Below are 12,863 nucleotides of genomic sequence, written 5' to 3' on the forward strand. Positions count from 1 at the left end.
TTGATTCCCTTTGTGACTTCAACTAAATATTTGCATTAAAAATATTTTCTCATGTGGCAGATATTTTATTTTTCTGTTTTTTCAAGACGAGGTTTCTTTGTGAAGCCTTGGCTGTCTTGGACTCACTTTGTGGACCAGGCTGCCCTCGGACTCACAGAGATCCGCCTGCCTCTGCTTCCGGAGTACTGGGATTAAAGGTGTGTACTACCACCGCCCAGCTTTGATGTGGCTATTTTTATAGTCTTCATTTTAAAATCTGTCACATCAAGATATCACAGTATGGAGCTGGGCATGGTGGCACACGCCTTGAGTCCCAGCACTCCGGAGGCAGAGGCAGGCAGATCGCTGTGAGTTCGAGATCAGCTTGGTCTATGTAGTGAGTCCAGGACAGCCAAGGCTACACAGAGAAACCCTGTCTCAAAAAAAAAAAAAAAAAAAAAAAAAAAAAGATACCACAGTATGGCATTCTGGTATGATGCTGATGGGAAAATGTAGTTCTGAATTTCCGTTTTGAAAGGTTTATAGAGCGGCCCCTTGCAGCACTGTCAACTCAGGATTTGTGGCCAGATACTTGCATGGGCAAGATTCTATATTTGTATTTTCACATGTATTTGGTTAGAGAGCAAAATGTTTATTTGTGTGTGGATGCTTATGTCCTACCTTTTCTCTATTTTTTCTCTTACATTTTCATGTATAGATTCCTATAGAATCATATCAGACTTTATTGCTGTTAGGATCTAGCTTGGGAATCTTTCTTATGCTAGGCAATCAGTCTACCATGGATTTTTTGGGTAAGATTTATTTATTATTATGTATACAGTGCTCTGTCTGCATGTACATCAGGCCAGATCATATATTATAGATGGTTGTGAGCCACCATGTGGTTGCTGGGACTTGAACTCAGGACCTCTGGAAGAGCAGTCAGTGTGCTTAACCTCTGAGCCATCTCTCCAGCCCCTACCATGGATTTTAAATGTATCTTTTCCTTACTTATTTGAGCATCTTGAAATAAGATTTTTGTTTGTTTTATTATTTTGTTTTATTTGAGACAGGGTCTCTTTATCGCCCTCACTGGACACAAATTCACAAAGATCTGTCTGCTTCTGACTCTCAAGTGTTGGAGTAATGGTCCATGAGGCCCCCCATGCCTAGCTCTGACGTCACTTTCCCCCTTATGTTTACATAGCAGCATCATGTAAGAACTAAAGAATGGCTGAAGGAAACCATGCATGGTGGTGCACGCCTTTAATCCTCGTACTTGGGGGGAAGAGACAGGCAGATCTCTGTGAGTTTGAGGCCAGCCTGGTCTACATAGCTAGTTTTAGGCCAGCTAGAGGGACTTAGTAAAGCCCTAGCCACTCCCCTGCTCCCCAAAAAGAAAAGAATCGTTGAAAGAAAACCAAGGCTTCCTGTAGAAAAGAGAAGACACCCTGAGTTCTCTTAGTATTGAGGGACGAATGAACAACGCGTGAATGAAGAGCTGCTGTCCGAGGCACCCAGAGTGCGTAGTGAGCGCCCTCCCGCAGGACGGGTAGCCTGACAAGGGTGCTCTTGTTTGCTTGTTTGTTCGTTTGTTTGTTTTTGAGACAGGGTTTCTCTGTGTAGCCTTGGTTGTCCTGTTGTAGACCAGGCTGGCCTCGAACTCACAGACATCCACCTGCCTCTGCCTCCTGAGTGCTGGGATTAAAGGCGTGCGACACCACTGCCCGGCATTTGGGTGCTCTTGTTTGAACAAGGTCCCAGATTGTTGACCACAAGTCAAAAATGTTTATAGATTCCAGCAAAGAGTAGGAGGCTCAAGTGACAAAAGTAAAATAAAATAAAAATCCCTGTGCAGCGCTCACACAGCCATTACTACAAGGCAGTTACTCCATCCACTTCTCGTCTTGTAGGATAGGACACATGTCCCAGCGCATGGGAGAGCAGGCCTAGGTGTTCCTGTCATCGACAAGTGGCATGGAGAAGCCTCCCAAAGTGAGAGTGATATAAACATGAGGTCTCCGAGGACCGGAACAGCCTGTATTGACTGAGTGGAAACTTAGGCCGCCTCCTTCCTTCACTCACATTAATGCATGGCTCCCAGAGAGGTTCTTCCCAGTTGTTCTTGCCAGTCCCAGCATGATGGTCCTCAGAGACTTGCTTTAGAGCTGTGTCCAGGAAAATGGCTCACCCAAGAATAAAGGCTTGGCTTTGCTGCAGGAAAAGGAAAGAACTGTAAAATGTCCCTGATGGCCACGGACGGAGCACTGTATAAAGATGCTGGCGATCGGGTCAGGCAGTTATTATTTGTAGTGAAAGCTTTTCACGGAGTATTTTCTGGTCAAGTAGTCCTTACTTGTAATGGATGCTTTTCCATGGATATATTTGGAGTTCCGGGCCTTGGAGACAAGTCCGCCTTTCCTGGGGCAGAGTGATTATAGCTAAGAGGAATTCATATAGAGGAACCTGAAGGAACTGCAAGCATTGGGAGCAGGGAATCGAGAACAGTTAAAGTTATAGATGAGTCTGTAGTTAACCTGGCCGTACACTCAGCCAGGCCAGGAGTTTTTGTCCATCTCATTTATCCTTTAGCCATAGCCTTTAGCTCTGTGGCAGGATCGTGGTACTCAGTGTTGACTGAACCTCAAGTTTCACCTCCAGGATAGGAGAAGGTCTGCTGGAGTCAACGGTATCAGGAGAAGGCTGCCATCAGCCTGGTGATGTGGAGCTCGGTGCCTTCTGAAGTCCGCTCTGTTCCATGGATAAACTTGTTCAAATGCACTATGTAGACTAGGCTGGCCCCAAACTCAGAGCGATCTGCTTACCTCTGCCTCCTGAGCATTTGGGATCATGCCTGGCTGAATCAGAGTTCTTAAAGATTGACAAGTATTGTAGAATGGCTATTAATATTTACTATTGATTACATATAATTATTATGGCAGTTATTATTTCTCCTGCTATTATATAAATAAAAGACACAGAAAGCTGTTATGTTTTTAATATGCCTGTACACTGGAACTGGGCAGAGACTGTCCCCTTAAACTATCTTTTCTTTTTCAATTAAAATCCCATAAACACTTGCACATACTCCAAGTGGAGCTGTTCCTCTCCATTATGCCGGTCCTCAGAGCCAGCTTCTCTCGCTAACCCATGGCAACCTGCTTTCTCCTTCCTCCTCCTCTCTTCCCTCTCTCCCATGATCCTTCTGTTCTCCCAAGCCCACAAACATTAGCTCTGTCCACCTCTCTCCTGCCCAAGGCAGGTGTAGGCCAGTCAGGAATAATTTGGAGGCAAGGTTACACAGCATCACTTGGTGTAGGCGAGCATTTGGTCCTGGAACAGTGAAGATCACAGGGGACAAGCAATTAACACAGTAGCTCCAGACCAAGTTGCAACGGACAGGCAGCTCTTCCCTCATCCCCTCTTCAGTGAACCACACTGATTTGCCAGTGTTGGGTTCGACTTCACCTTTCTGCATACATCCCTCTTCCTGTAGTGAGTTATGCTCCTTTACTCTTGATGAGTTCTATTTATTTTTCCTTATTTATTTTGTAGATAGGATCTCGTGTGGTTGAAGCTTGAACTTCTGATCCATCTCTGCCCTCCACATGCTGGACGCCTACTTGTTTATTATATATATAGCTTTTGTTTCAGTTATTTATTTTTGTTAGGTATAAAAGTATTTCATCTGTGGGGGCTGGAGAGATGGCTCAGTGGTTAAGAGCACCGGCTGCTATTCCAACAGTCCTGAGTTCAATTCCCAGCAACCACATGGTGGCTCACAACCATCTATAAAGTGATCTGATGCCCTCTTCTGGCCTGTGGGTGCACATCACATTCATACATTAAATAAATAAATCTTAAAAAAAAAAAAAGTATTTCATCTGTGTATATGTATGCCTGTGTATGTGTGCATGCCTGGTGCATGTGGAGGCCAGAGGGGGCATTGGATCCCCTGGAACTGGAGTTAACTGGCGTGGGTGCTGGGAAGTGGATCCTGTGTAAGAGCAACCAGTGCTTTTAATTGCTAAGCCCCTCCCCCTTTAAAGTTGTTGTGTTTCCCCCCCCCCCTCTTCTTTTCTTTTTGTTGTTTGTTTTTGAGATAGAGTCCTGCACTGTAGTTCAGACTGCCCTGACCTGCAGTGTGGACTGGCTTCGACCCTGAGTGCTGAGATGGCAGGCAGGGCCTCTGTTCAGCTTGCCCTGTCATTTTACAAAAGAAGAAGAAACATGTACAAGCCGTTTGCTGATGCACTGGTCTATTCACATTGGAAGGTCACTGGTGCACCTGTTCACGTATTACTGGCTTGTTCTGCAAATCAATTCAACTCTTTAAGAATTGATTTTTGGGGCTGGAGAGATGGCTCAGAGGTTAAGAGCACTGACTGTTCTGTTGTTGTTCTTCCAAAGGTCCTGAGTTCAATTCCCAGCAACTACATGGTGGCTCACAACCATCTATAATGTGATCTGATGCCCTCTTCTGTATACATAATAAATAAAATCTTTAAAAAAAAAAAGAATTGATTTTTAATTTTTAGATTTGGTCTTAGGATGGAGTAATCATACATAAAATACAATACGTCAGTGCAGAGCTTGGGGAAAGTGCCTCATTAAGGTCCTAGGGAAGGATTTTTACATGTGTGAATGGTTTGCTTGCGCATACGTGTGTATGTGTATCACATGGGTGTCTGTTGCCCCTGGAGGGCGGAAGAGGATGTCAGATCTCCTGGGGCTGGAATTTCAGAGTCTTGTGAGCCTTCCTGTGAGTGCTGGTCCTTTGCAAGAAATTTAATACTGTATACTAAGTACTTCACATTTAATACTTGGAGGCATAGTGAAAAGTATTTTGTATTTATTAGAGAATTTTGTTTGTGCACACAGGTTCTGTGAGTCTGCAGAAAAGACATGCAGTGGCCCCATTCCTTCCCCCGCCCACCCCCACCCCCCAATCATAGGCTAGTTAGTAGGGCCTCTGAGGAAAGAGTAAAGAATTTCTGGGGTTTTAAATTTTTTACTGTTAAAGCCAGAGTTAAAAATGGAGAATTTGAGTTGAGTTACAAGCCAGTTTCCAGCCAACATGGGCTACATGAGGTCTTGTCTCAAAAACAAAACAAAGTAAATTGCCCCACAGATAAGGTTTATCCTCCTCCTGCTAACTGAATGTGAGGTCTGCAGTTGACATCTAATGACGCCAGGACATCTTAGTCACGTCTTGAGTTTGGTTTTATTTATTTTTTGTCTAGAAGATTAAGATCGCAGCCCTACGCATGTACACGAGCTGTGTGGAGAAAACTGACTTTGAGGAATTCTTTCTAAGTAAGTGACTCTTGATTGTTCTGAAAGGAAATGATCTACTGTTTTGTGACTGTGGGTTTTAAGTTTTGGTTTATTTTTTTTTTTAAACATTTGTTTTGTGTGTATATGATGTGTGTATTTATTCACGTAAGTAAAGGCCAGAGGTCCAGTTAGGCTACTCTTGATGTCTGGTGAGCTCCCGTGATCTCCTCTCCTGTCCCTGCCTCCCCATTGCTGGGGTTAAAGCACAGGCCACCATGCCTTGCATTTTAATGGGATCTAGGGGTCTGGCTCAGGTGGTCATGTTTGCAGGACAAGCACTCATGGACTGAGTCACCTCCCTAGCCTTTTAAAAATTATTATCATTACTATTACTATTAATATTATTTTGAGGTATTCTGACCTGGAACTTACTGTGCAGCTAAGGGTGACCTTGAACTCCTGATCCTGTTGTCTGCCTCCCACATGCTGGGCTTCTAGGCTTGTGCCACTATGTGTGCTTAGCATTTGATGTGGACTTTTTTTTGTCAATCATTTCTCTTTTGTATCTAGTTTTTGATTGTTTTAGTTAATCCTGAAATAAATTTCATGATTCTTCTTCTTCTTCTCTTTTTTTTTTTCAAGACAGGGTTTCTCTGTGTAATAGCCTTGGCTGTCCTGGAACTCACTCTGTAGACCAGGCTGGCCTCAAACTCAGAGATCCTCCTGCCTCTGCCTCCTGAGTGCTGGGATTAAAGGCGTGCGCCACGAGGCCTGGCATTCTTCTTCTTTTTATTAAAGGACTATTGGTTCCAAAGGCTTATATAATATTATTACTTACAGCCATTGGTGAATTCGTTCCATTCTACTGGTTTAGATCACTAGTAGCAGTTGATTATATCAATATAGGAGTCATTTTGATGCTGTAAACTGTAATTATTGACATAGTTAACTAAAATGGGTATTTGTTTTTTGTTTTAAGATTTATTTTTATTATATATACAATGTTCTGCCTGCATGTGTGCCTTCCTGCCAGAACAGGGCACCAGAACTCATTATAGATGGTTGTGAGCCACCATTCGGCTGTTGGGAATTGAACTTAGCCCTCTGGGAGAGCAGACAAGTGCTCTTAACCTCTGAGCCACCTCTCCAGCCCTCAAATAGGTATTTGTAAAGGCATTGGAAAATGTAAGCCATTTCTATGTCCACAGACTTTAGATCAGTGGTTCTCAATCCTCCTAATGTCAGAAGCCTTTAATAGAGTTCCTCATGTTGTGGTGACCCCCCAGCCATAAAATTATTTCGTTGTAACTCCATAACTGTAATTTTGCTACTGCTATGAATCATAATGTAAATATGTGTGTTTCCATGGTCTTAGGTGACCCCTGTGAAGGCTGAGAAGCACTGCTTTAGAAGGAAGCCCGTGCTCTGCTCTTACAGCAGCAGCCATACCCGCATAGACCCAGGTGCCTAACACGTCCCTATGGCCTGCACTTTGCTCTGGAAACAAATATCTGCATGTAATAATTTAACAAAATATTAGATGCAGTTTTGATTGCTTAATAACTATGTTGGTTGTTTAAATCTCAAATATAAGTTGTTTTGGGTACTTCACTGTTTCAGCAGATTAATATTAGTTAGGGACTTAAAATACTATATGGAGTTATAATTCTAATTTAAAAAAAACTTTCTTGTTCATCAGGAAAGAAAATTTCCCTGCTTCTTTGTAAACAAGCAGTTTTTAATTATTTAATTAAAAAATCACACGTGTGCATGTGCGTGTGTGTGTGTGTGTGTGTGTGTGTGTGTGTGTGTGCCCACATGCATACACGTGTATATCAGCATACATACCACAGGGTTCATGTTGAGGTTAGAAGACAACTTATAAAAGTTGGTTCTCAGCTGGGCACAGTGGCGCACATCTGTAATCCCAGCACTCGAGAGGCAGAGGCAGGCGGATCGCTGTGAATTCGAGGCCAGCCTGGTCTACACAGTGAGTCCAGAACAGCCAAGGCCACACAGAGAAACCCTGTCTTGAAAAGCAAAAAACAAACAAAAAAAGTTGGTTCTCTCTACCATGTGGACTCTGAGGATCATATTATAGTTGTCAGGCTTGACGGCAAACAACTTTATCTCCCAATCCATCTTGCTGTTCCTAAACTGCTTTTTTTTTTTTATAAGACCTGTGTTTTTTTTTTGTTTTTTGTTTTTTGTTTTTGATTTTTCGAGACAGGGTCTCTCTGTGTAGCCTTGGCTGTCCTGGACTCACTTTGTAGACCAGGCTGGCCTCGAACTCACAACGATCCACCTGCCTCCGCCTCCCGAGTGCTGGGATTAAAGGCATGCGCCACCACACCCAGCTCTAAACTGCCTTTTATTATCCAAGAAATTAGTACAAAATAAGAAAGTATACCTTTTTTAAATGATAAAGAAAATGTTGAGTTTTTTTTTAAGTGCTTTCTTACATCAATGTGTATTTCCCCTGGTGTTCTTATTTTATATTTTTAGTTTACTTGCTTTTTTTTTTTAAAGCATACTTTTTATTTAGAAAGTAACATTAAAAGACAAAAACAAGCTGGGCGTGGTGGCACATGCCTTTAATCCCAGCGCTTGGGAGGCAGAGGCAGGCGAATTGCTGTGAGTTCGAGGCCAGCCTGGTCTACAAAGCGAGTCCAGGACAGCCAAGGCTACACAGAGAGACCCTGTCTTGGGGGTGGGGGAGTGGGGGGGGTGGGAGGCGAGAGGAGAGACAGAGAGGAAAAAAAAAAAACACAAAGCAAAGCAGAAAAAAAACATATCTGGAGCTGGCGAGATGGCTCAGAAATTAAGAGCACTCACTTCCTGAGGACCTCAGTTTGGTTCCCAGCACAATTGCCATCACACAGTTGTCTATAACTGCAGTTCCAGATGATCTGATGCCGTCTTCTGGCTTCTGTGGGCACAACATACATGTGATACACAAACATCCATGCAGGTAGGATACCCCAACACACCCAACATATCCACCTCACGTTTGTGTGTTTGCAGTTCTGGGGGTCTTCCACACGAGAGCCATGCTAAGGTCAGCTAAGGTCTGCCCCCAGCCTCCCACCATCTCTTTTTTCATGGGAAGATTATCATCAAGGCTAGGGAGTAAGATCACTTGCTATGCAAGCACAGGGAGCTGAGTTTGAATGAGGGAAGTCCCGGGTGAAGGTGTGTCATTGACATGGGCACAGCCATGTTAAGGACCCCATAGCTTCAGACGCATGGAAAATAGCAAAGCCTCACAGGATAAGGCTCAGAGCGATGGCCGAGCTTTCCTCCGGGGTCCGAGCACAAGTGTTGACGTTAGTAGGAAATGTCCACTATAGCATTTTCCCCCCAGAAATATACAGCTTGATGACTGCTCCAGTGGAGACAGCATCTGCTGGGCTTGGCCAGGCTTGTCTCCCTGAGCCATCTGTGTGCCTTAAACTCTGCCTCCCTGTTCAGACGTGTGCCCTAACTCCTGTTCAGATCTATCTATTAAACACTGAGCTCCTGGAGTATTGTGATTTCTCCATCTAAGCCCTCAGGCCACCTGAACCCAGCATTTCTGTCTGTGCCCATGTGTCCCTCTGTCTTTATTACCTCCCTACCCCCATCCAGGTCAAGTCCTTTGAGCCATGCAAGAACACAGCAGCCAGATATGTCTGTAACCTCAGCACTGGGGGAGGGGAGATGACAGCTAGTGGGTCCTGGGAGCTTACTGGTCAGCAAGATGGTGAGCTCTCCCTGTCTCAGAGGGATAAGGTAGGGAGCCTTAGGGGGAGACACCTGATATTCTCCAGAGTCTGCCTGCATATGCACAGGTGAACTCAAAGAGTCATGTCTATGTGCCTCACACGTACATACCACACACAGACAGAAAAGAAAACCCAAACGTTTATCACCAGATATTTAATACTTGCTTCAATTAATTATTCATATTTATTATAATTATTTTAGACAGATGCTTACTTGTTTTCACTCCTTGTTATTGAAGCTTCCCCTTTTAAAAATTTTAGTTTACATGTATGAATGTTTTGTCTGCATGTGTGTATGCGCACCACATGTGTGCAGTGCTCACAGGAGCCAGAAGAGGGCATTGGAAACTCTAGAGCTGCCGTCCTATACAGTTGTGAGCTGCCGTGAGGGTGCTGGGAGCCAAAGCTGGGCTTTCTGCAAGAGCAGCAAGTGCTCTCAACCACTGAGAAATCTGTCCAGCCCCCTACTGAAGATTCTTGAGTTTGTATTAATCTTACAGTATCAAATAAAAGGCAGTTATTACATACATAGTTAAAATTTATATTTGAGCTCATGGCTTGCAGATTAGCAACTTAAGAATAGTTTCTGAAAGTTACAATTATATATTAATAGCTCACATTGGTTTGCTTCCATGTTTGTCCCTTTAGGAGTTTCACAATCTTGTGGGATAGTAAGTGCTTGTATTATTGTGTATTTTTGTTTTGTGTTTAGAAACAGTTGAGGCTTTAAGAGGCTCGGTGGCTTGCCCAGGGTTGCCTCGCCAAGCCTTGCACCTGTGCTGTCTGGCTTACCCCTCAGGGATTTTCCCACTGCAGCGTGCTGCCTTGGGATGAATGCAACCACAAGCTAGAAATTGTAACGTGGCTTAATAGTTTGGGTTTTGCATTCTTTTGCTGAGAGATCCCTTTATGAGGTGTTATGTTAGTATTGGAAACTGATGTTCACACACAAAGTTATGAATCTTGTTTTTTTTTTTGTTTGTTTGTTTGTTTGCTTTTTGGCTTTTTAAGACAGGATTTCTCTGTGTAGCCTTGGTTGGTCTAGACTCACTTTGTAGACCAGGCTGGCCTTGAACTCACAGAAATCCACCTGCCTCTGCCTCCCGAGTGCTGGGATTAAAGGTGTGCGCCACCATGCCCAGCCCAATGGTATGTATCTTGGTGAGCTTTGCTCTGGTTTTGGCCTTTAGTATAAGTGGCAATGAGTTTTCTGGTGATCACATTCTCCCTTTTTAAGATTTAATTAGGCATTTGCCTATTAAACCCTATGGCATTGGCTGGACGTGGTGGCACTTGGGAGGCAGAGACAAGCAGAGCTCTGTGAGTTCGAGGCCAGCCTGTCTATATAGCCAGCTCCAGGCCAGCTAGGACTACATTGAGAGATCCTGTTTCAAAACAAAAACCATCACAAGAACCTATACTATAAGTAGACATTGTGGCACAGACTTGTAATTCCAGTACTCAGAAGACAGAGGCATGAGGATTGCCATAAACTTAAGGTAAGCCTGCTCTGCATACCGAGTTCGGGCTAGCCAGGACGACACAGCGAAGCCCTGTCACAAACAATCCAACCGATGGCATGTGTATTTGCTCGACTGTGGCCCTTCATCCTTGTTTTTTTCTTTTTTTCTTGGCTAGGTTTACATTTTAAAATCAAAGGAGTTCCAAAGTGTGGCTAGTGAACAAGGGAACAGATTTGGAAGGTACCAGCTGGAGGCAAATGTTTTTTAAAACTCTGCAAACTAATGAGACTGACTTTCTTGTGGTTTGGATTCCAAGGAGTTTAGAAGAGGTTGGAATAAAATAAGGGAGTTTCCTAGGCTTATACCTTTAAAGTGGTCATGCCCTTTTAGGTCCTCGATATAGGGCTTGATTGATTACAAGAGTCCTGAGGACAGAGCGCCTTGGGTGTATGGCAAGTGTCATTCTCCTCAGCTAAAGTGAGCCTGATGCAAGTGAGTGAGTTGTTGGGTCATAGTATGCTGTGCTTGTCAGCTTCTAGGGAAGTCCTGTCTAAGATACCAGAGTTTAAAGGCTGTGCTGGAGAGTGGTCAGGTGCTTTGCCAGCTGTTGTTTATGGGATGATGCCCTTGCCCGTCACATGATCATGCCTGCTGGGTTATGTAGTTTGCTCCTGATGTTTTGGAGCCGATGTAGCCAGTTAGCAAGGCTTGTGCTCAATTCCAAATTCTTGTCTGTGAGTCTTTTTGCCTCTAAGCAACTGATCTCTTTGGAGAGGAGGCTCCTTAAAGAAGACACAATTTTAACTAACTGGTGAAGCTTTTCAAAGATAATTTGAACCAAATTATTTAATTCACTGGAAAATGACAATGGTGGATATTGAGTCCCTCTTTTAAATGGCTTTCATTTTGTTAAGGAAAAAAAAATTGAGATGGTCTTACTATATACAGCCCTGGCTAGCCTTGAACTCACTGTGTAGAGTAGGGTGGATTCTAACTCGGATCTATTTTCCTCTGCTTCCTCAGTGCTGGTGTTTGGGCTAGAGGCTTGCGCCACCACTCCTGGGCGTGGCTAAGCATCTTGTAGGCCTTTTACCTTTTGTTTACCATCACAGAAACTCTAAGGTAGGCCCTCTTATTCTGCCCCTTGATTTACAGAGAGAGGAAAACTGGGCCTCTGAGAAGCCCAGAAGCATCATCTAGAGCTAAGTAATCTGATCTCATATTAAAATGTGATAATATCATTCTCCAGTGACAGTAATGGAATTATTATTATTGTTGTTGTTGTTATGGGTGTGTTTGTTTGAGACAGAATTTCTCTGTGTAACAGAGCCCTGGCTGTCCTGGACTTGCTTTGTAGACTAGGTTGGCCTCGAACTCACAGAAATCTGCCTGCCTCTGCCTCCCAAGTGCTGGGATTAAAGGTGTGCATCACCCGACTAGTAATAGAATTATTTAATTTTACTGAACTTTGTGTCAAGGAAGAGTCTAGCCTCAGAAAAGAATATGTTTAGTGTATATTGGAGTAAGAGTGTGATCATGGCAAAGTGTCGCAGGGTTTAAGCCCTCAAGTATGTCAACACGTTTTATTGAGCTCAGAATTGTATTTTTGCTGGCACTTGGGAGACAGAGGCAGGAGGATCTCTGAGTTCGAGGCCACCCTGGTCTACAGAGAGACTGAGTTCCAAGACTTGTTAAAAAAAAAAAAGAAAAGAAAAAGAAAAAAGAATCGTATTTTTGTGTTGCTCATAGTCAACATTCGCTCGTTGGTTTGATATTTTTGAGGTTTACTCTGTGGGTTTCTGTTCTGACCTCTATGGGCACAGGGACTTACTCATGTGCCAGCTCTTTTCTCATCAGCCCTGAGATGACCCCCTGAAGGGAAAACTGTGACCCAGGGCCAGCTGCTGACCTGTCTGTCTGTGCTTTCCAGCCCAAGAACTGATTCCCACCTGAGGAAATTGGACAGGCTCCTGGAGGCTGCTGGGAAGCTGTGGTGTAGAGGTAGCCGTTGGACAGGGTGTCCTGTAGAAGCGGCCAGCTTTCACTCTCCAGATTGAAAGACAGACTTCCAAGAAAACTTTTCTTTTTAATGTTTTCTTCTAACATCCAAAAAAAAAAAAAGAAAAGAAAAAAAGACCCAACTTGAGATCCCGGCTTGAGAGTTTCTCTGGGCTATTCTTGTTTTAGGCGGAGGGCAGCTGGCCTGCTCTCAGATGGCATAGTCTTAAGAGCTGGACGGCTGGTCAGGCCAGCCTCCAGCTCCCTCCTGCTGAGCTCAGAGAGGAAGTCCACTTGACAGCTGCTGGGCACCACCCTGTAAGCTCACCCGAGTTTTCTGGTGTCCTTTTGTGGCAGGCCTGGATTCAAACCCAAGCCTTGC

General features: G+C 43.9%; 1 protein-coding gene across 3 annotated transcripts in view; it reads left to right on the forward strand.

The window, feature by feature from the left end:
* Window positions 1-12,863, forward strand: part of UQCC1 (ubiquinol-cytochrome c reductase complex assembly factor 1) — a 92,736-nt gene that overhangs the window by 18,492 nt on the left and 61,381 nt on the right. For all 3 annotated transcript variants that reach the window (XM_084775724.1, XM_084775722.1, XM_084775723.1), the window contains one exon: window positions 5,223-5,295. In XM_084775724.1, the coding sequence (XP_084631850.1) occupies window positions 5,223-5,295 (73 nt within the window). The remainder of the gene's footprint in view (window positions 1-5,222; window positions 5,296-12,863) is intronic.

The sequence above is a fragment of the Acomys minous genome, assembly GCF_964271855.1.
Source record: "Acomys minous genome assembly, chromosome: 3".
Classification (NCBI taxonomy): Eukaryota; Metazoa; Chordata; class Mammalia; order Rodentia; family Muridae; genus Acomys; species Acomys minous.